The following is a 22,452-nucleotide window of genomic DNA, read 5'->3' as shown; positions in this document are numbered from 1 at the left end:
AAGAAGAAAAAAAAAGTCACACAGTACAAACCAGCTTTAAAGAAATATATTTATTTAAAACTTACACTGAGACAATTAGTAGCTTTAACAGAGAACAAGATAGCTTCAGGAACATAAAATGAGCTATTTTACAATGTAATGTCTCAAGGTGTTCTAACTACTACATCTCCTCTGACTTAAAGGGAAATAGTGAAGATTACATTTTCAGTAGAGTAGGGACTCGGACACTACTAGCCCAAAAAACTCACTGCATCAACTCAAACTAAATGTTTATTTTACAAATAACTCAATGAGCCTAAGCACATGGATCATAAAATCTTCAAACACCTAGCAAGCACTACTTTTCACGAGTGCATTATGCAGGAGGATTAAGTTAACAAGTGCTCTGCAGTCTGTGCTTCAATGTAAGACATTCGTAGTGATGGTCACTAAGACAAAAAGCCCTACAATGTAATAAACAGCAGTGATTTTGCTATCTAATTAAATTCCTTGAAGCAAAATGACTACTAGGTTATATTACTGTTATTATATTACATCACTCAACTATGAGCTGTTCTGTTTCCAATGACCAGAACATACGTTATAATCACAAAAACAAAAAATGGACTATTCTCAAGAAAGTAACAAACTGGAGTGATGAACTGTGCCAAAATGTTTGAGAGTTCAGGAGAGACTGAATTGTTTCTCAAATATTTTATAGTTAAAGCACCCTCTGGTATAGACAGAGTACTTGGTTTACAGTAATGTAAACTTTCAAAGACATGAAATGTGGCCAGTATACTATATTTAAACTTAATTTGAGAAAAGTACCAAAAAAGAAGTCCCTTTAGTTATGCTTGATTAGACCAAATAACTAAAACATACCATTCAGCTCACCTGTCTACATACACTATAGTGTTGATATTAGAATTACGAAGCAGAAAATGAAGTATTTTAAACATACCACATGCTACACTAGTCAAGAGGTAAGGAGGAAAAGTTAGCCCTAGAAACTGCCTTACCAGCAGCCTGATGGGTTTAAAAAAACAGAAACACACAAGTCTTCCATAAACACTATCTTTCCAGCTTCAAACTTCTGTTCTATATTAAAAAGGTATATTTAAATTTTTTGGTCCCAGAAATACTATATAAAATCAGGTGATCAAAACAAAACTTATGTCATGAATTTTAAGAGTTTTTAGCAAAAAAGTTATTTTTGAACTGGCACAGCAAACGCAAAGTTGAATATCATGATACACAAGACTAATCATGCAAACAACTGTAAGTGGGATGTGTTACTTAAACACTAAGCTCATGACTGACATTCTCAATATATACCACTGATTTTTTTTTTAAGCCATGGTGGGGTAGATACAGTTCAAGGATACCCATTCTAAGATGTAAGTAGCCTCACTCAAAGTTATGTAACTATTACTTTTTGGTATAATGACTTCCTCTCTCTTCTACAAACAAAAGGAGAGCAACAAAACAAAGGTTTGCTTGAATACGCATTAAGCTGTCCTTCTAAAGTCATATTTTTAACTGCTTACATTACCAAAAACAATCTTTTAAGTTTTCTCATCAACAAGGAAACTTCTTTCCCAAGGAGCTATTTTAGGCCTGATCCTTGTAATTAGAACCTTTGCAAATACTCTGGGAAGTTATTTCCAGTTAAGAATTTCAGAATGTCAGCCTTGAACAGATTTAAGCAAATCTGGTTTCTTTCCTTATTAACAAGTTAGTTAGGATATTTCAGAAACACAAGTTATTGATGTGAAATTACACATGTGAATTCAAATATAAAAATTAGAAATTCAGGAAAACCTGCACACATCATCATGCAATGAAGGACTTACCCCTTCTTTTCAGCCGTGGCCTAGGCTGCCTGCTAAGTTAAAAAACAACAGTTTCAATCAAGGTTTTTTTTTTTTTTTTTTTTTGAGACAAAGTCTGGCTCTGTCGCCCAGGATGGAGCGCAGTGGCGCGATCTCGGCTCACTGCAACCTCCACCTCCTGGGTTCACACCATTCTCCTGCCTCAGTCTCCTGAGTAGCTGGGACTACAGGCGCCTGCCACCGCACCCTGCTAATTTTTTTTGTATTTTTAGTAGAGACGGGGTTTCACTGTGTTAGCCAGGGTGGTCTTGATGTCCTGACCTTGTGATCCGCCCGTCTCGGCCTCCCAAAGTGCTGGGATTACAGGCATGAGCCACCGCGCCCGGCCTCAATCAAGGTTTTAAAACCAGATTATGCCTAAATCTTATGAGTTATAATTTCTGTCACATCATGTGAAAAAAACACAACCCCACAAATGACTTGGTAATGATTATCTCAGAAGACAGCTCTGAGAACAAAAAAAAACAAAAAAGACATCACATCCTTCCAGTGAAAAACTGTTATTATAGTGAGATACTAAATTATTTAAACACAATCAAGAAAAGGAAGTTTGCTAGCATAGTCTATTGGAGAGAAATGAGAACTCCATTTAATGAGCTTCATTTAATGATTCTGTCTTACATGCATAGACCTCTCACAACTAAGAATTAGTGCTTCTCAGAATCCAAATGGCTTTTATTAAAATAACTACAAAGAAATGGCAACTGAGAAAAAGGTAGTAGTGGGGTAGAATAATATATCCTTATATGTAGAAATAGACTTGCAGTTTCTCACGCCCACTCCAGTCTAAATTTAATGGATTTAAAGTTGATTTTCAACACATTTATTAAAAACTTTTCGGCCGGGCACGGTGGCTCAAGCCTGTAATCCCAGCACTTTGGGAGGCCGAGACGGGCAGATCACGAGGTCAGGAGATCGAGACCATCCTGGCTAACACGGTGAAACCCCGTCTCTACTAAAAAATACAAAAAACTAGCCGGGCGAGGTGGCGGGCACCTGTAGTCCCAGCTACTCGGGAGGCTGAGGCAGGAGAATGGCATAAACCCGGGAGGCGGAGCTTGCAGTGAGCTGAGATCCGGCCACTGCGCTCCAGCCTGGGCGACAGAGCGAGACTCCGTCTCAAAAAAAACAAAAACAAAAAAAAAAACTTTTCACCTAGGCAGGGATACTAATTTAAAAATTTCAAGTTCTTAGTATAGAGCCCAAGACCTAAAACTATTAGTCTTGCAGCAAATAGCCAAAATTTCTGGTTGTGCTTTTCTCTTTTGGTATTTGATCACTAACAAGAAGATTAACTATAATGGACTAGGGAAAAAAAAAAAATCACTGCACTTGGAATTTGACTTCTAGGATGGTATTCCAAAATGTCTAAGAAGGTAAAGACAGTCCTTAAGAAACAGGATAAATCATTGGGCAGGTGGCTCATTGGGAGGCCAAGGTGGGAGGGTTGCTTGAGGAAAGGAGCTTGAGACCAGCCTGGCCAATAAGGTGAGACCTCATATCTTAAAAAAAACAAAACAAAACAACAACAACAAAAACAAGAAAACCACATTGTAAACTGTTAGGAATCCTTTATACTAACTGAGCATTAAGAGTCAATTTGAGGGCCAGGCATGGTGGCTCATGCCTGTAATCCCAGCGCTTTGGGAGGCTGAGGTGGGAGGATCACGAGGTCAGGAGCTCGAAACCAGCCTAACCAACATGGTGAGACCCCATCTCTACTAAAAATACAAAAATTAGCTAGGTGTGGTGGCACACGCCTGCATTCCCAGCTACTCAGGAGGCTGAAGCAGGAGAATCGCATGAGCCCGGGAGGTGGAGGTTGCAGTGAGCTGAGATTGTGCCACTCCAGCCTGAGTGACAAAGTGAGACTCTGTTTCAAAAAAAAGAAAAAGAAGTTAATTTGAGACCAGGCGTGGTGGATCACACCTGTAATCCCAGCACCTTGGGAGGCTGACATGGGTGGATCTCCTGAGCCCAGGAGTTGGAGACCAGCCTCGGTAACATAGCGAAACCCTGTCTCTACCAAAAATACAAAAAAAATTAGCTGGGCATGGTGGTGCATGCCTGTAGTCCCAGCTACTCAGTAGGCTGAGATGGGAGGATGGCTTGTGTCCAGGAGGTGGAGGCTGTAGTGAGCCAAGATTGTACCACTGCAGTCCAACCTAGGTGACAAAGTGAGACTCCATCCCCCTACCCCCCCAAAAAAAAGAGTCAACTTGAGTGCTAACTTTTATAAAGCTCAGGAGACATAAATTAGAACAATGTATAAAACTAAATAAAAGATAGCTTCAGTGATCTTTTTAATTTTTTTTTCAGACACCGTGTTTCTGTCACCCATGGTAGTGGGGCATGATCACGGCTCACTTCACCCTCAACCTCCCCGGGCTCTGCTGATCCTCCCACCTCGGCCTCAAGTAGGAAGGACTACAGGCACGTGCCAGCTACCACACTCAGCTAATTTTTGTACTTTTTGTGGAGACAGGGTCTTGCTATGTTTCCCAGGCTGGTCTTGAACTCTTGGGCTCAAAATCTGCCCACCTCAGCCTCCCACAAAGTGCTGGGATTACAGTCATGAGCCACCGTGCCCAGCCCATAGACCTTTAAAAGCCAAAATTACGTACCCAAATTTGGTATCCTAGGCTCAGGCAAAGTTTAAAAGTGTAGGGCAACTGGATAAAATATAACAATCAGAAATAATAAGGCTTCTCTTCAGCAACATTTCTCTAAATTATGACTTCCTTCCCATTTTGAAAAAAAAAAAAAAGTTTCTTGTAGAAAGGAATAATGGGTTGGGCGCGGTGGCTCATGCCTGTAATTCCAGGCACCATTGCACTCCAGCCTGGGCAACAAGAGCAAGCCTCTGCCTAAAAAAAAAAAAAAAAGAAAGGAACAATGATTCTATATAATATGCATTAGAGCAAAACTTAAAATGGAAGGCATTGAGCGTCGATTGTCATAGGCATTATTTACACTCATTAATATATCCTCAAATAATCCTGCAACTCCTGAAAAAAATGTTTAAAATTTTAAATGCCTTTGATTTCTCAGTCTACACTAATACTTTTCTTCTTAGAGAAACAAAATTCACACATGTAACTTGCTCTGTATTTAGTCAATTAGCTAAAGATCTATACTTTTGCCAACTACCCTCAGCTCAGATTGAAGGCTTAGTCTATAAACAGCTGCTAATGAAAAATATTCAAAAAAATGCATGAGCCAATCAAAAATTTCTCATCAGTCACATCTTCTAGGAATGAAAGTGGCACTTCTAGATAAACATAAGAAAATATCAATGCAAACATTCTCAAATTATCTTGCTGAAATATTGAGTGTTTTCATCCAAATTTCAGTCTCACTATTGCACATGCCTCCTGCAGATGAGGGCTCAATGCAGAAGTCAGATCTTGCCAAAACCAATCATTTCATAAAAAATCAAAAAGAGTATCAAAGTAAATGTGCAAATAAAATTGGTGCTTAACGCATGTTCAAAACATAAGTTCCCAAGACAAAGGGGTTATAACTCAATTGGCAGGAAAACACTTAAGCAACTACACCTGATTTTCCCACTTGTCCTTAGTAAGATCTTACTTAGCTAGCACAAACAAACAAACCAAAGACAAAAATTGCAAGCTAACAAAATGACCATGTATTGAACTGAGTCTCCCATTCTTTAGTTTTTAACTATATTTCCTTTATATGGGGTAATAATCGGTTCATGTAGAAAATAAGTTATCGACATACTTTTTCAAGTAACAGCCTGGATATCTTCAGCTTCACGAAACGGGTATAACAGTTTTAATTGGCACACTTGAGAGAACCTAGCATTCTATCTGAGAGCTTGGCACTCGCCGCATGTTCAGGGCGTGACGATGTATCTCTTGCATCTGTCTGATGCGGTCCTTCTGCCACATCAGGTTTTGAGGCATAGGATATCTCTGTGTGCCATGCAAGTACCGGTATGGGATCCTCACATGACAAGCAGTGGCTCTACAACGAGGTTGTGGCATAGGAGGAAGAAGCATCCACCTCTTCCTCTCAGCACAGTATCGGTAGGCTTCTTTCCGATACTGTTTATCAATATCATCACTGTTTTTCCAGCCTCCTATAATGAAGACATCATCTTTGTAATAGCAAATGGCTGCTCCTTCGATGCTTAGGACTTCTGGAGGCAAGCTTTCAAGGATCTCATCAGACACTTGGCTGGCAATTTTTCTTACTGCTTCTTCGTTTTCTAAACAATAACTCTTGGGACAACATGATGCTGTCTGATAAAAGTTTGAATTGACCACAGACATTTGGAAAAAGCAGTAATTGTCAATAAGGGGCAAAGATTCCACATCTTGCCACTGTCGAGTCTCTGTATCATAGCAAGTAATTACAGCCTTTAATCCATCTTCCGTGTCCCGGTCTACAGGAGTGCGGGCGGCAATGTATACAAACCGGTCTTCAATGGCTAGTGCTTTGACATCTCGAAGAATCTTTGGTGCCGATTCCAAGTTGTGCCATTTATCAAGCTCAGGATTATAAACAGTCACATCTTTAAAACCAGGACTAAAGTTGCCATGTCCTCCAATGCTATAGAGCTTCCCTTTGACTTCTGTTAGTCCAAAAGAATGCTTTCTTGTCATCAGACTACAAACATGTTCCCAAGTATTCAAATTTGGGTTATACCTTTCAACAGTTTTAGCAAACCCTGGCTCCATTGATCCAGCAACATACACGTAGGATTCTGTTACTGCAACAGCATGTCCATCGAGGTGATTATGAATATGTGGCAGGTTTACCCATCTGTCCTCATCAACAAAATATCCCACACATTCACTTAAATAGTCCCCTCCTTCTGACACACCTCCAATAACCATGATCACATCCATGTTTTGCCCATAACGAGGCAATAGTGAGACATGAGAAGTGGGGTGCTGGCATGTGCCCGATTGTATATTCTCAGCTCTCAGAGCATGTCTCTCCACTGCGTCAGCCACCAACTTGACACAAACTTCATTATTGGCTACCAGCCTCTCTGGTTTGACATGTCGAGTAAGGTAGGTAGGTTTCATCTGGGACAACCTGAGCAATTTAAAAAGTTCTTCAAAGTATCTCTCTCTCTCTTCAGCATTTCTCTGAACCCATTTCAAAACGGTTTCAAAGAGAACCTCTTCAGAATCAACTGTAATTTCCAAATCTGAAAGCCAGTCTCTAATGAGATGGAAAGGTAATGTATAAAATTCTTCATCCTGAATCACTTTGTGGAAATTTCTCCGTATCATATCAGCAGCCTTCAGAGCAAGTTGGCTCAGGGTGTACATGTGGGCTAAGCTATGAATTGCCACACAATTTGAGAGATGAAGTTTTTTCTTGAGAAATTCTCCACAAAATTCTTTTAAACGAATGAGTAGGAACCTAAAATCAAGAAAAAGAGAAAAGATTAATTTTTCAAACGTGCATATTTTATGTGGTTACTTTTTTGTTTTTTCAGACAGGGTCTCACTCTGCCACCCAGGCTGGAGTGTAGTGGTGTGATCTCGGCTCACTACAACCTCTACCTCTTGGGTTCCAGCAATTCTCCTGCCTCAGCTTCCTGAGTTGCTGGGGTGTGCCACCACGTCCAGCTAATTTTTGTATTTTTAGTAGAGACAAGGTTTCACCATATTGGCCAGGCTGGTCTAGAACTCCTGACCTCACAGTGATCTGCCCACCTCGGCCTCCCAAAGTGCTGGGATTACAGGTGTGAGCCACTGTGCCTGGCCGTGGCCTACATTAAAAAAAAAAAAAAAAAATTATTATTTTTTTGTAGAGACAGGGTCTCCCTATATTGTCAACACTGGTCTTGAACTCCTTGCTTTAAGCAATCCTCCTGCTTCTGCTTCCCAAAGCGTTTGGGATTACAGGTGTGAGCCACCACACCCAGCATATGGTCACATTTTGAGAGCATCTAAATTATACATATTGAAATAGTTAATCTCACTTTATACACAAAATCTGAAACAAACAAACAAACAAAAACAAACAAACAAAAAAACTCACCAAATTAGAAAATATTGTGCTGGAAAAGTATGTTTAAAAGCACAGACAGGCTAGGCACAGGGGCTCACATCTATAATCCCAGCACTTTGGGAAGCTGAGGATCGCTTGAGCCAGAAGTTCAAGACCAGCCTGGGAAACATGGCAAAACCAAGTCTCTTAAAAAAAGGCACATGGCCGGGCGCAGTGGCTCACACCTGTAATCCAGGACTTTGGGAGGCTGAGGCAGGCAGATCACTTGAGGTCAGGAGTTTGAGACCAGGCTGGCCAACAACATGGTGAAACCCTGTCTCTAATAAAAATACAAAAATTAGCTGGGCATGGTGGGGAGCACCTGTAATCCCAGCTACTTGGGAGGCTGAGGCAGGAGAATCACTTGAATCCGGGAGGCAGAGGTTGTAGGGCGCTGAGATTACGCCACTGCACTCCAGGTTGGGTGACAGAGCAAGACTCTGTCTCAAAACAAATAAACAAACAAACAAAAACAACAAAAAAAGCACATATAGAGCTGGGCGTGGAGATGCATGCCTGTAGTCTCAGCTACTCAGGAGGCTTAGGCAAGAGGATTGGCTGAGGTCAGGAGTTCAAGGCTGCAGTAAGCTATAATCGTGCCTGTGAATAGCCACTGCACTCCAGCCTGGGCAACACAGGAAGACTGTCTCTTAAAAAAAAGCATATATAGGCCGGGTGCAGTGGTTCACACCTGTAATCTCAGCACTCTGGGAGGCCAAGGCAGGCAGATCATGAGGTCAGGAGTTCGAAACCAGCCTGGCCAACATGGTGAAACTTCGTCTCTACTAAAAATACAAAAAAATTAGCTGGGAGTGGTGGCAGGCGACTGTAATCCTAGCAACTCCAGGGGCTGAGGCAGGAGAATGGCTTGAACTCGGGAGGCAGCGGTTGCAGTGAGCCGAGATCGTGCCACTGTACTCCAGCCTAGGCAATACAGCGAGACTCTGTCTCAAGAAAAAAAAAAATAGGCCGGGCGCGGTGGCTCAAGCCTGTAATCCCAGCACTTTGGGAGGCTGAGACGGGCGGATCACGAGGTCAGGAGATCGAGACCATCCTGGCTAACATGATGAAACCCCGTCTCTACTAAAAAAATACAGAAAAATTAGCCGGACGAGGTGGCGGGCGCCTGTAGTCCCAGCTACTCGGGAGGCTGAGGCAGGAGAATGGCGTGAACCCGGGAGGCGGAGCTTGCAGTGAGCTGAGATCCGGCCACTGCACTCCAGCCTGGGCGACAGAGCAAGACTCTGTCTCAAAAAAAAAAAAAAAAAAAGAAAAAAAAAATAAAAGCATATATAAAAATCTTATTTATACATAAAATATAAAGTATTATTTATATTAGTTTATATAATTACATATCATATATGTGAAACACATACATATACACACACATATACATATATAAAAACACAAAATAGAGTATTTTAAGAGACAGGGTTTCACTATGCTGCAGTGGCTATTCACAGGTGCGATCACAGTGCGCTACAGCCCCAAACTCCTGGGCTCAAGCAATCCTTCTGCCTCAGCTTCCAGAGTAGCAGGGACTACAGGCACAAGCCACTGTGTCTGGCTGGAGGTTTTTCCTTTTTTTTTTTTTTTGAGACAGAGTTTCGCTCTTGTTGCCCAAGCTGGAGTGCAATGGCATGATCTTGGCTCACTGCAACCTCTGCCTCCTGGGTTCAAGCGATACTCCTGCCTCAATCTCCCGAGTAGCTAGGATTACAGGCGCATGCCACCATGTCTGGCTAATTTCTTGTATTTTCAGTAGAAACGGGGTTTCACCATGTTTGCCAGGCTGGTCTCAAACTCCTTACCTCAGGTGATCCACCTGCCTCACCTTCCCAAAGTGCTGGGGTTACAGGCCTGAGCCACCACGCCCAGCCACACACTTTATTTTCACTTTAATTTGTCCTTGGCAAAGGCAAATCCCTATCCAAATTTGTCTTTGCCATCCTTCCCTAATTCCTTGCTAGTCACCAGCCTCTCTCTCTCTCTCTTTTTTTTTGAGACAGATCAGATTCTCACCATTACCCAGGCTGGAGTGCAGTGGTGCAATCATGGCTCACTGCAGCCTCGACCTCCTGGGCTCAAGTGATTCTCCCACCTTAACTTCCCAAGTTGCTGGGACTACAGAACACGCCACCACACCCAGATTATATATATATTTCCCCCCGAGATGGAGTTTCGCTCTTACTGCCCAGGCTGGAGTGCAATGGCGCAATCTTGGCTCACTGCAACCTCTGCCTCCTGGGTTCAAGCGATTCTCCTGCCTCAGTCTCCCTAGTAGCTAGGATTATAGGCACCTGCCACCATGTCCAGCTAATTTTTTGTATTTTTAGAGACAGGGTTTCATCATGTTCACCAGGATGGTTTCGAACTCTTGACCTCAGGTGATCCACCCATCTCAGCCTCCAAAGTGCTGGAATGATTACAGGCGTGAGTCACCGCGCCTGGCCACCCAGATAATTTTTTTTGGTGTATTTTTTTTCTAGAGACAAGGTTTTGCCATATTAGCCAGACTGGTCTCAAACTGCTGAGCTCAAGCAATCTGCCTACTTTAGTGCTGAGATTACAGGTGTGAGCCACCAGGCCCAGCCCACCAGTCTCTTCTTAAATAAAACAGGGTCTCAGTGAAGGGACTTTATGGTATAAAGAAACAGCCAGGCAGGAACTTCTCAGGGGGTCTGTTCGGTCAGATATCAGAAGGAAGGCCCTCCCCGACCCCTTACTCAGATCTAGGCTTTCTGCTAGAGGTTTTATTTTATTTTAAAATTTTTCTCCAAGATCACAGATTCAAGTTGCCCTGAATATATACTCCCTGTGTCGGAGACAGTTTTTAATCTCATCACCAGAGCTTTTTCTTTGTGCAGCCAGAGGGGATGGGGTACTGAGATTTGTCCTGAACTGGGTTCTCATCAAAGCAGGGATACAAAGCAAACTCAAACACCTGAAGAAGCAGAAAACAAAACAAAAACACAACAAAAAAACATGTGTAGGGTTGGGCGCAGTGGTTCAGGCCGGGTGCAGTGGCTTAGGCCTGTAATCCCAACACTTTGGGAGACCGAGGCAGGAGGATCATTTGAGGTCAGGAGTTTGAGACCAGCCTGGCTAACATGGTGAAACCTTGTCACTACTAAAACTACAAAAAGTAGGCCAGGCGTGGTGGCTCACGCCTGTAATCCCAGCACTTTGGGAGGCCAAGGTGGATGAATCACCTGAGGTCAGGAGTTTGAGACCAGCCTGGCCAACACGATGAAACCCCATCTCTACTAAAAATATAAAAAATTAGCTGGGCATGGTTGGCAGGTGCCTATAATCCTGGCTACTAGGGAGGCTGAGGCAGGAGAATCGCTTGAACTCAGGAGGTGGAGATTGCAGTAAGCCGAGATCACGCCACTGCACTACAGTGACAGAATGAGACGCTATCTCAAAACAAAAAACAAACAAAAATTAGCTAGACGTGGTGGTGTGCGTCTGTTATCCCAGCTACTCAGGAGCCTGAAGCACAAGAATTGCCTGAACCTGGGGGCAGAGGTTGCAGTGAGCTGAGATCATGCCACACTGCACTCCATCCCGGGTGACACAGTAAGACTCGGCTCCAAACAAAACAAAACGTGTAGGTTAAAAAACAAAGGAAAGTGATTTGGATGTAGTTGACTAAATATCGTCTGCTCACCTAAAGCCATTTAAAGTTTACTTAAAAAAAAAAAAACCATAATCGTTTCAGACAAATTCATAAATCTGGCAGCAATCAGCCTGAGGATAGCCAATTTGAGACCACTGCTCTAAAAACACTAAGTCCCCAGAATGGAGAAGAACCTTAAACAAGATTCACTTCATTGGTTCAGGCCTCTCTCAATTCAGTAACCATTTATTATTAGTGACTGTGCTTAGTAACTGTCTTAACTATGATATGAAAATGAATAAGGCAGGCTCCCTCCACCCTTTTAAGAGAACATATCATTTTAGAGATAAAGCAAAGACAAAGGGATATAGTGGCTCCCAGACATGTCTGGGTGCTAGTGTCACCTGATTCCTGGGCTCTTAGTTTTAGTAGGCACTCCAGGTAATTCGGAGACAAATTCCTGTAGGTGTCTCGAAAAAATGCTCTATGAAAATAGCTGTTGGCCGGGCGCGGTGGCTCAAGCCTGTAATCCCAGCACTTTGGGAGGCCGAGACGGGCGGATCACGAGGTCAGGAGATCGAGACCATCCTGGCTAACACGGTGAAACCCCGTCTCTACTAAAATATACAAAAAAAATTAGCCGGGCGAGATGGCGGGCGCCTGTAGTCCCAGCTACTCGGGAGGCTGAGGCGAGAGAATGGCGTGAACCCGGGAGGCGGAGCTTGCAGTGAGCTGAGATCCGGCCACTGCACTCCCGCCTGGGCGACAGAGCGAGACTCTGTCTCAAAAAAAAAAAAAAAGAAAATAGCTGTCATACACTAGGCATCTGTCATGTGAGGGGCATTGTGCACATCCTATTATTATGTTTCTGATCCTTACAAGTGTCCAGTGAGGCAGGCATGATCATCAACAGACATATGTATTTAGGGGTTGGTGGGCGGGGGGAGGGTCCTGCCTCAGAGTTGATGGGAAGATTAAATGTGATGGTTGCAGAGCACTTTGAACAGTGCCTGACAAGTTATTGGCTTAGCTGCTGATAGATGGAGAGAAGTTAAGAGTTTTTAGTAAAAATGCCTGGAGTATCCTCTCCTCTCCTCTAACTCCCCAGTAGAGCAGGGGCAAATCTGACAAACTCAAGATGATATGACAGAATCAAACATAGCTTTGAGTGAGTGCAATGACCCTTTTCTACCCATTTTCATGCAACAAACCTGTCTCCCTCAGAGCTATGCCCATCCCACTCCACCTTCTCATTGATGACCCAGCCTTTTGAGAAAACAGAGACAATCAAGCAGGAACTTCATCTTCCCACCACCCAATCCACCAGCAGTTGTACCCTAAACTTTGCAGTCCAACCGTTCCAATTTTAATATGGATTCTACACTGAAGAATAACCAGAATATTTCACCCCAAAATATACTTATTTGACATATTCAGAGGGGCCGAAACCACAGGAATAGCTTTGAAGAGCTAGCTGTCTTTTGTGGGGGAGATTTGCATCTGCAAAGAAAATCCACATTAATGAGGTAAACAGCAAGGAAAACAGGGATGCAAATAGGCTTTCTCTGAGGCCCCCCCCCCACTCAGATAGAGGAAAGATGCACTCAGGAAAAACTAAGGAGGCCAAGGTCTGACACTTTAAAGATCTGACAGAAACTTTTCCCACAGGCTACATCCAGTTTTTCTGACAGCTGCTGCCTGTGAGGTTTCACCGGCATAACAGGACAGCCTGTGCTTGCCAAGCTTTCTCCTCTCCTGGCTCTCCCATAACCTGTCTTGATGCATTCCAAACCCCTATTCTTTCTATAACCACAGAATAGTATAAAAACTTCAGTCACCCTTAGAGTTTTCATATTTTGTATGACTCTCGAGCACAAATGTGCCTGTAATAATCTGCTATGGTTTTCTCTGCCCTATATAACCTGTCTTTTATTATAAGAATGTCAGCTGTGGCCGGGCACAGTGGCTCACGCCTGTAATCCCAACACTTTGGGATGCCAAGGCTGGCAGATCACGAGGTCAGGAGTTCGAGACCAGCCTGGCCAACACAATGAAACCCCGTTTCTACTGAAAATACAAAATTAGTTGGGCGTGGTGGCAGATGCCTGTAATCCCAGCTACTTGGGAGGCTGAGGCAGGAGAATCGCTTGAACCCAGGAGGCAGAGGTTGCGTGAGCTGAGACTGCACCATTGTACTACAGCCTGGGAAACAAAGAGACTCTGTATCCAAAAAAAAAAAAAAAAAAAAAAAAAAAAAGAATGTCAGCTGTGACCCCTTATGAAGGGGAGGAAAGGGATCACCCCTCTTCCACTCCGGCAGTTCCCTTCTTGGTTGCAAGGACTTTACTCCTGCAATTATTTTCCCCTGCTCCTGTAACACCAATTGCTCATCTTCTACTGAATTATTTTCAGCAGCACACAGACATGCTCTAGTATCTCTTACCTTGGTGGGACTGTCCCCCAAAACATTTACACAGGTGTACCATTTTTCTGATCCTCCTTATAAAGCAAGGCTTAACTAGCTCTTGTCAATGGCATCTCTGACCTGCAACCATCACTTATGGGTTGACAGAGGTGACACGATTGGCTGCTCCCTCCTTGATATCTTTCCTTTCTACGTTTCCATGAGATCAATCTCCTCTTTAAGATTCTTTTTTTTTTTTTTGAAACCAAGTCTCACTCTGTCGCCCAGGCTGGGATGCAGTGGTGCGATCTCAGCTCACTGCAACCTCCACCTCCTGGGTTCAAGCAATTCTCCTGCCTCAGCCTCCGGAGTAGTTGGGATTACAGGCACCTGCCACCATACCCTGCTAATTTTTGTATTTTTTTGAGATGGAGTCTCGCTCTGTCGCCCAGGCTGGAGTGCAGTGACATGACCTCGGCTCACTGCAATCTTCACCTCCTGGGTTCACACCATTCTCCTGCCTCAGCCTCCTGAGTAGCTGGGACTATAGACTCCCACCACCACACCCGGCTAATTTTTTTTTTTCAGTAGAGTCGGGGTTTCACCATGTTAGCCAGGATGGTCTCGATCTCCCGACCTCGTGATCCGCCTGCCTTGGCCTCCCAAAGTGCTGGGATTACAGGCGTAAGCCACCGCGCCCGGTCTAACTTTTGTATTTTTAGTAGAGATGGGGTTTCTTCATGCTGGCCAGGCTGGTCTCGAACTCCTGACCTCAAGTGATCCATTTGCCTTGGCCTCCCAAAGTGCTGGGATTACAGGCGTGAGCCACCTCGCCCAGCCGGCTATTTTACATTCTAGAGAACCCTGGGGCTCAGTCTTGCCCACCCTCTCCCTGCTACCCCTTTTCTATGTATACTCCCTAAGTAATACCGTTCAGTCCCAAGGCTTTTAGCTACCATTTATATGCTAATTTTCCCCAATCTGTATCTCTAGCTCCCAGGGGCTTCCCAGGGATCTCCTTAACCAAATCCAAAAACTGCTCTTACTCCCAAACCTGCTCTTCTGGAATCTTCCACATCTTTATAATTCCATCCTTCCTATTGCTTGGGTCAAAAAGGTAGCAGTCTTTTCCCTTATACCCCACATCAAATCATCAGCAAATTCATCTCATCTACCTTCAAAATATATCTGGAACCAGAGCACTTCTCATCACCTTTACTTCTCCCTCCTCAATCGAAGCCTCCACCACCACTGCCACAAGCTCCTACACTAGTCTCTCTGCGTCTGCCCTTGGTGCCCCCTCCTCCCCAATGCCACATCCTTTGTTCTTTTTTTTGAGACAGTCTTGCTCTGTCAGCCAGATTGAAGTGCAGTGGCGCAATCTCGGCTTACTGCAACCTCAGCCTCCCGCCTCCCAGTCTCAAGCGATTCTTGTGCCTCAGCCTCCCCTACAGCTGGGATTACAGGCATGCCACCATGCCCAGCTAATTTTTGCATGTTTAGTAGAGACGGGGGTTTCACCATGTTGGCCAGGCTGGTCTCGAACTCCTTACCTCAAGCATCCACCCACCTCAGCCTCTCAAAGTGGTGAGATTATAGGCATGGGCCACCGGGCCTGGCCGCCACATCCTTTTTTCAACACAGCGCTATTCATCAAATCAGACTGCATCATTCCTCTACCCCAAACCTTCCCATTTCAATCAGAGTAAAAGCTCATGTCCTTCCACAGACCATCAAGGCCCTATGGGATCTGGATCCATGCCCATTACCATCCTGAGGCTTCTCCTGTTCCTCTCACCCTGCATCCCTTTGATAAAGCCACACTGGCTCCCCGCTGTTCTCTAACATACAGACAAGCTCCACCTCAGAGCCTCTGTACTTGTGTCCCCTACCTGACACAATCTACCTTATCTCCTTTGGTTCTTAGCAAAACGTCTTCTTCATAGGGCATTCTCTATCCACGCAATTTGACAAACACTGCCTCTCCCCCAGCACTTTCTATGTACTCCCCCCATGCTTTATTTTTCATCAGTGATAACAATCATCCAACAGGCTACATACACTTAACAATCATCCAACAGGATATACATTTTACTTATTTACCGTCTATCTACCAATGTAAGTGCGATAAGGAAAAGGACTTTTGTCTGTTTTGATCACTGCTGAAACCCTAGCACCTTAGAATCCCGCATCTGAGCTGATGCGTAATCGGCGCTCAACAGGCATTTTTGTTAAGGAATCTGTAAAATGATAATTGCCAAAACAAATGCCTCTCCATCTTTATAAACGGTATTACCTGCCTTCTAACCAGTCTCTGGAGCATTCCTGCTCCCTACAATCCGTTTACCACAGTGGCAGAATAATATTAAAATACTTAAATCAGATCATTTATTTATCCAGCTTCCTATCACACTCAGTGAAATTCAAGCTCCTTATTCAAACGCATCTCACGCATTCTTCTCCCCTTCATCCACCAGATCCAGCCTCACTAGACTGTATTTTAATTCTCTTCTCTAAGCCAAACTGGATCCTGCCTGAGGGCCTTTGCGCTGTCTGGAATATTCATTCCCCATCTTTGCACGGTCAGTTATTTTTTGACATTCTGAGGTCGGTCTAAATGTCACCTCCTCAGAAAGGTCTTTATTCAATCCCTAGCCTTTCACTCCTTTTGAACGTCAGCACAACACTTACCACATACTGACTTTCCTTTCCATCACTTTTGTCCCACCACCTAGTATCTGAGCTCCTTGGGCGCGAGGCGCGACCTGACGGTGCATCCTCCTCGCCCACCGCGGTTGGCTGCCCCCCGCCCCAGCAGGCGCTCAGCTAGTGTGAACCCAATGCGTTCACTCAGGACTCGCGAGCTGCCGTGGCAGGCACAGCCCTCCCCTCCGCCGGCGAGCATCTCCCCCTCTCCGCGCCCGCTGCCGTCCATGCTCCCACCCCCCTCGCCTACCTGTCGGCCAACTCCAGCACCTCGTGCACGCTGCCCGTGCTGACGCGGATGCGCCCGGTGTACATGTACTCGATAACGGCTTCCACAGTGTCGGGTTCGGGCCCCGGCTCGGAGCTCCACTTGCGCATCTCCACCCGTCCCGAGCGGGACTCGGAAAACTGGCCCGAGAGCAGGGGCGTGAAGTACTCGGTGGCGGCAGCCAGTACCGACCGGTGGGCCCGGAACTCGCGGCCTCCAGCCCCGCCGAAGCACAGGGTAATGTCGCAGAAGAGGCCCTGGCGTCGCTGCTCGTTCTGCCGCCAGGACAGCTCTGAACAGTGAGAGCTGCACTCGAAATCCTCGGCTTCTGGGCCCGGATCGCCCCCGCTCGCCTCCATTGCAGAGATCCCTGGCCCAGGCCCGAAGTCCACCGTGCCGCTGCCTCGGACCTCGGCGGCCAGGCCTGCCGAGCCGGCAGCGGCCGTCTCCATGCTCTCCATCTCCAGCACCTGAAGAGATGCAGCCGCGGCCGCCGCCGCCGCCGCCGCCACAGCCGCAGCCGCCATCTTGACGCTGCCGCGCCCGGCCTCCGCAGCCTAGGAACTATGCGGCCGTTTGGTGCGACACAGAGGGATTCTGGGATTAAATAGTGCGCGCGGGGCGGAGCCGGGTAGCCCGCGGGACGCGCATGCGCCGCCTCGCCTCCAGCAGCCCTGCCTGCCCTGGTGAGGTTGGGCTGTAACTGTTGCATGGTCGGGACGACTTCGCCCCAGGCCTCCCCACGAGGACGTCGGTGCGAGGATGGCTGGCTCCTTTTCCTTAGTGGGTAGCATGCTCTCTGCAGTCATTTTGTCGAGTAAAAGCCACCTAGACCATCACCTGTTGTTAAAGCCCTGAGTGGCAATACAGGATTTTTATAAGATCTAGCCTCAGCTAGGTGGATGAGGGATGAATGAGTTACTTGTTATCCTTTTTGTTGTTGTTGTTGTTTTTGTTTGTTTTTGAGACGGAGTCTCTCTCTGTCGCCCAGGATGGAGTGCAGTGGCGTGCTGCCCGGGTTCAAGCGATTCTCGTGCCTCAGCCTCCCGAGTAGCTGGGACTACAGGCGCCTGCCACCACACCCAGTTAATTTTTTGTGTTTTTAATAGAGACGAGACGGGGTTTCACCGTGTTAGTCAGGATGGTCTCTATCTCCTGACCTCATTACAGGCGTGAGGCACCGCGCCCGGCCACCTAATTTATTTTCTTTTATTTATTTATTTATTTAGAGACGGAGTCTTGCCCTGTCTCCCAGGCTGGAGTGCAGTGCCGCCATCTCGGCTCACTGCAAGCTCCGCCTCCCGGGTTCACGCCATTCTCCTGCCTCAGCCTCTCCGAGTAGCTGGGACTACGGGCGCCCGCCACCACGCCTGGCTAATTTTTTGTATTTTTGGTAGAGACAGGGTTTCACTGTGTTAGCCAGGATAGTCTCGATCTCCTGACCTCGTGATCCGCCTGCCTTGGCCTCCCAAAGTGCTGGGATTACAGACGTGAGCCGCCGCGTCCGGCCCCCTACTTTAATTTCTAAACACGGGAATATTGCCTAATTTGCAAGCTCACGCTGAGGATTCAATGAGATGATACTGAAGCCAAGCGTTCTGCATAGTGCTTTGGTTCATAGCCAATGATCAGTATATACTTGTTGAAAAGATCAATTTAAAAGGCACTTTTGGGCCGGGCGCGGTGGCTCACGCCTATAATCCCAACACTTTGGGAGCCCGAGGTGGACGGACCATCTGAGCCCAGGAGTTCCGGACTAGCCTGGACAACATGGCGAAATCCCGTCTCTTAATAAAAATTCGAAAATTAGCTGGGAACGGTGGCGGGCGCCTGTAACCCCGGTGCTTTGGGAGGCCGAGGCGGGCGGATCACTTGAGGTCAGCAGTTGGAGACCAGCCTGGCCAACGTGGTGAAATCCCATCTCTACTTAAAAATACAAAAATTAGCCGGGCGTGGTGGTGGGCACCTGTAATCCTAGCTACTCGGGAGGCTGAGGCAGGGAGAATAGCTTGAACCCGGGAGGCGGAGGTTGCAGTGAGCAGAGATCGAGCCACTGTACTCCAGCCTGGGCGACAGAGATCCTGTCTCAAAAATAAAATAAACCGGGTGAGGTGACTCACACCTGTAATCCCAGCACTTTGGGAGGCCGAGGCAGGTGGATCACCCACGAGGTCAGGAGTTTGAGACCAGCCTGACCAATATGGTGAAACCCCATCTCTACTAAAAATACAAAAATTAGGTGGGTGTGGTGGCACGTGCTTGTAATCCCAGCTACTCGGGAGGCTGAGGCAGGAGAATTGCTTGAACCTGGGAGGCGGAGGTTGCAGTGAGCTGAGATCGTGCCACTGTACTCCAGCTTGGCAACAGAGGGAGACTCCATCTCAAAAATAAAAAAATAAGTAAATAAATGTCACTTGGGGATTTTAGACAAGGGAGTGGCTCAATTCAATGGGTTTAAAAAATTCACTAGTGGCTATGTGGAGAATGCAGTGTAGGTGACAAAGGGGGAAATAGCCAACCAGACGTGGACAGATGAGAGTGAAAGTTGAAGGGTCAATCAACAAGACTTGGCAACTGGAGAGGGTAGAGGAAAGGGTGGCTTCCAAGCTTTTGGCCCGAGTACCTGGGTAGCGCTTTGGTTACCATTCACTCAGGGAGGGGTATAGATTTAGGGGAGGAAATAAGTGGGCTTTGGAGGTTCTTGATGCTAGTGTTTTATTTTTTGAAAAGGTAGATGAGAACTTTTAAAACCACATATACTGAAAGTAGCAGTACAGTTCAGGCCAGGCACAGTGGCTCATGCCTGTAACAGCACTTTGGGAGGCCAAGGAGGATGGATTGCTTGAGTCCACAAAAAATACAAGTTAGCCTAGGGTGGTGGTGCGCTCCTGTAGTCCCAGCTACTTGGGAGGCTGAAGTGGGAGGATTGCTTGAGCCCAGGAGATGGAGGCTGCAGTGAGCTGTGATGGTGACACTGTACTTCAGCCCTGGGGCAACAGAGTGAGACCCTGTCTGGAAAAGAGTATAGTTAGAAAGGAATACAGATCAAAGGATGTGGATGCCAGGAGCCAGCAGTATGCCTTCATTGTTACTATATAGTTTATTTAAACCAGACTATGATAATACAGAGAAGAGACTGAGGTGGCAGCTGCCCAGAATCTTTGTGGATTACAGATGAAAAGTAGTTAGGAGTCCTTGGATCCACACTTCAGTTACAGACAGACAAGTCAGCTGCATAAACACAGAGAACATAAGACACAAGACATTTCACAGCTTTTTGCATTTCCATTTTAAATGTATGTTACAGCTTTACATATTAAGTTACTACTCCACATATTTTGTGACAATGGCTAAGGATGCAATGGTCCCATCCCCCTGACATAAGCAGACTCTGGTCTGCAACACAGAACATTTCAGTGGGATATCAAACAAGTCCTTAACACATAACATACAAAAAGATCTTTAAAAATCAGATTAATACAATGTTCTTCATGTTACATAAGGAAGAAGAAAGTAAAAAAAAAAAAGAGACATTGGGGTGCTTTAAATGTATAGTATCTTGAGGCCTTAAATGTTTCATTCCCTTCCTCCAAGGGAGAAAAAAATGTTTAACTAATGGAAAAAGAAAGCAACATCCTAACACCCTATAATGAGGAAGAACCCCATCCTGACAGTACTTAGATGCTTCCATATAATAAATACAGCAGGTAGCAGAGTAAAGTCACAAGTATTGGCTTGGTTTTTATTTCTATGCTTATAAAAAAAAATATGAAGCTTCTTTGTGTGGACTGAAGGGGTGCTAGCTTGTGGATGTTGGTCTTCGGTGCCTGTACCCCAGTGGCTGTTTACATTCCAGGACCCTGCTAAATAAAGCAGGCTCCACTGCCAGCTGTCTGTACACTTTTTCCTGGGGGAGGAGTTCTTGTCTTCAGTTTACTGCAGTAGGGTTCCTGGCTCTATTACATGCTCATGTGTTCCGGAAGAACATATGAAATATCGTCCCATGGATGACGATACAGCCCCTGCTTCAGCCTCTTCTGATCAAGATAGTGTCCTAAAATGAAGCAAACACATCTTTTTTATTAGAGCTTCATAAGCCTGGTGAGAGGGAGAGGCTAAGGAAGGGAAATCTTTCTAACACACAAAAAAAATAGATACAAAGCAGTAGGAAGTTTAGTCCAAATCCATTCCATAGGTAGATAAGGCAGACTTTGTACAAGAGAGCTGTTGGATCTGATTCTATTTTCCTTTAAATTAAAACAAAATTTTAAAGGGAAAAAATAAAAAATAATAAAAATAGGCTGGATGCGGTGGCTCACGCCTGTAATTCCAGCACTTTGGGAGGCCAAGGCGGGCAGATCACGAGGTTGGGAGATCCAGACCATCCTGGCTAACACAGTGAAACCCCGTCTCTACTAAAAATACAAAAAGTTAGCCGGGCGTGGTGGCACGCGCCTGTAGGCATGCGTCTGTAGTCCCAGCTACTTGGGAGGCTGCAGGAGAATTGCTTGAACCCGGGAGGCGGAGGTTGCAGTGAGCAGAGATCGCACCACTGCACTCCAGCCTGGGCGAAGAGCAAGACTCAGTCTCAAAAAAAATTAAAAAAATTAATTCTTTTTTCCTGGGCTAGCAATCATTTCTAAGAACAAAGGAACAATGATAAAGATAAGGGGAAAAGTTAAAGTAAGAAAGAAAAGATTAAGAACAATGATTAAGAGGATATGACATTTCTTCTGTAGAAACTGAACCACAAAGAAAATTTTAAAAAGGAAAAAAAAAAAGAAACTCAACCCCATGGGTAAGTGGTGTAGCTGAACCATGGGGGTTAAAAAAAAAAAAAAAAAAAACACTTAAAACAATAACGAATGGACTCACCAATGAAGCCCATACTCCTTCCCAGCACAAAGATGCCATTGAGGGCTCCAATGTCAATGTATTCATCAGCTTCCTCCCTGCAACACACAATCAACTTGTAGTTTTAAAAGGCTCACGTGACTGCCCTTCTCCCCACAGACAGTACTACTACTGCCCAGGAATAAGAAGAAAAGGGGTGCTCTGGGTGGTAGGATTATAGGCAGTTTTTGTTTTCTTCTTTATACCTCTCCTTATTTTTCAAATATTCTATTCTGAGTATGCATTACTTTTATAGTTTGGAGGAGACAACAAAAATCAACAAATGTAACGAAGAAAACAGCTGCAGTCCTCACCGAGTAAAGGACCCACAGTTTCTAAGCATGTCCACGAATGCGACTCCGATAAGACCATCTACGTTCAGGATAAGATTTGGCTTCTGGGAAGGCAAAAAGTTCAAAGCATTTATCATTATTTCTCATTTTTTCTTCATAATTTTCCACTGTTACTACTATTACTACGAATTGTGACCATCATTTAAAAACTTCTACCAGCCCCACTGGTTGACACTGTGTCTGACTCAGTTCAATTCCCGGCATCTAGCAACGTACCCAACACCTAGTTGACATTTAGTGCATGTCTGTTAAATTTAGTTATGAAACAAAAATAACATTTCCAGAAAACTAGGTTT

At 45.1% G+C, this 22,452-nt stretch overlaps 2 protein-coding genes across 7 annotated transcripts in view; both read right to left on the bottom strand.

Moving 5' to 3' along the window:
- Window positions 1-35: 35 nt before the first annotated feature.
- KLHL11 (kelch like family member 11) lies at window positions 36-17,569 on the bottom strand. Of its 3 annotated transcripts, XR_004430569.1 has the most exons (4): window positions 16,893-17,569; window positions 5,619-7,277; window positions 1,836-1,867; window positions 36-428 (listed from the first exon to the last, which is right to left on the bottom strand). XR_004430569.1 is itself a non-coding variant. In XM_033183017.1 (2 exons), the coding sequence occupies exons 1-2, from the start codon at window positions 17,435-17,437 to the stop codon at window positions 5,696-5,698; spliced, it is 2,127 nt and encodes a 708-aa protein (XP_033038908.1). In that variant the 5' UTR covers window positions 17,438-17,569; the 3' UTR covers window positions 5,501-5,695. The 3 variants fall into 3 exon arrangements, 1 of the variants encoding a protein (XP_033038908.1); XR_004430568.1 differs by having other exon boundaries at window positions 36-1,867; XM_033183017.1 differs by lacking the exons at window positions 36-428; window positions 1,836-1,867 and having other exon boundaries at window positions 5,501-7,277.
- A 2,416-nt stretch (window positions 17,570-19,985) lies between these two features.
- ACLY (ATP citrate lyase) overlaps window positions 19,986-22,452 on the bottom strand; it is a 54,023-nt gene continuing 51,556 nt past the window's right edge. For 3 of the 4 annotated variants that reach the window (XM_033183015.1, XM_033183014.1, XM_033183016.1), the window contains 3 exons: window positions 22,118-22,200; window positions 21,786-21,862; window positions 19,996-20,964 (listed from right to left, as the gene is read on the bottom strand). In XM_033183015.1, coding sequence (XP_033038906.1) covers window positions 20,870-20,964; window positions 21,786-21,862; window positions 22,118-22,200 — 255 coding nt within the window. In that variant the 3' untranslated portion in view covers window positions 19,996-20,869. Of the gene's footprint in view, window positions 20,965-21,785; window positions 21,863-22,117; window positions 22,201-22,452 lie in introns of all 4 variants that reach the window. The other variant, XM_033183013.1, reaches the window with a different exon arrangement.

Source organism: Trachypithecus francoisi, unplaced genomic scaffold, assembly GCF_009764315.1.
Source record: "Trachypithecus francoisi isolate TF-2019V2 unplaced genomic scaffold, Tfra_2.0 Lachesis_group20, whole genome shotgun sequence".
NCBI classification, from domain to species: Eukaryota; Metazoa; Chordata; class Mammalia; order Primates; family Cercopithecidae; genus Trachypithecus; species Trachypithecus francoisi.
This window is presented reverse-complemented; position numbering and strand designations above follow the sequence as displayed.

Excerpts from the sequence above, each read along its gene's own strand:
- KLHL11 (XM_033183017.1), bottom strand. The coding sequence starts at position 17,437 with ATGGCGGCTGCGGCTGTGGCGGCGGCGGCGGCGGCGGCCGCGGCTGCA. Across the intron at positions 7,278-16,892 it reads GTGCTGGAGTTGGCCGACAG|GTTCCTACTCATTCGTTTAA; the intron begins GTAGGCGAGGGG and ends TCTTGATTTTAG.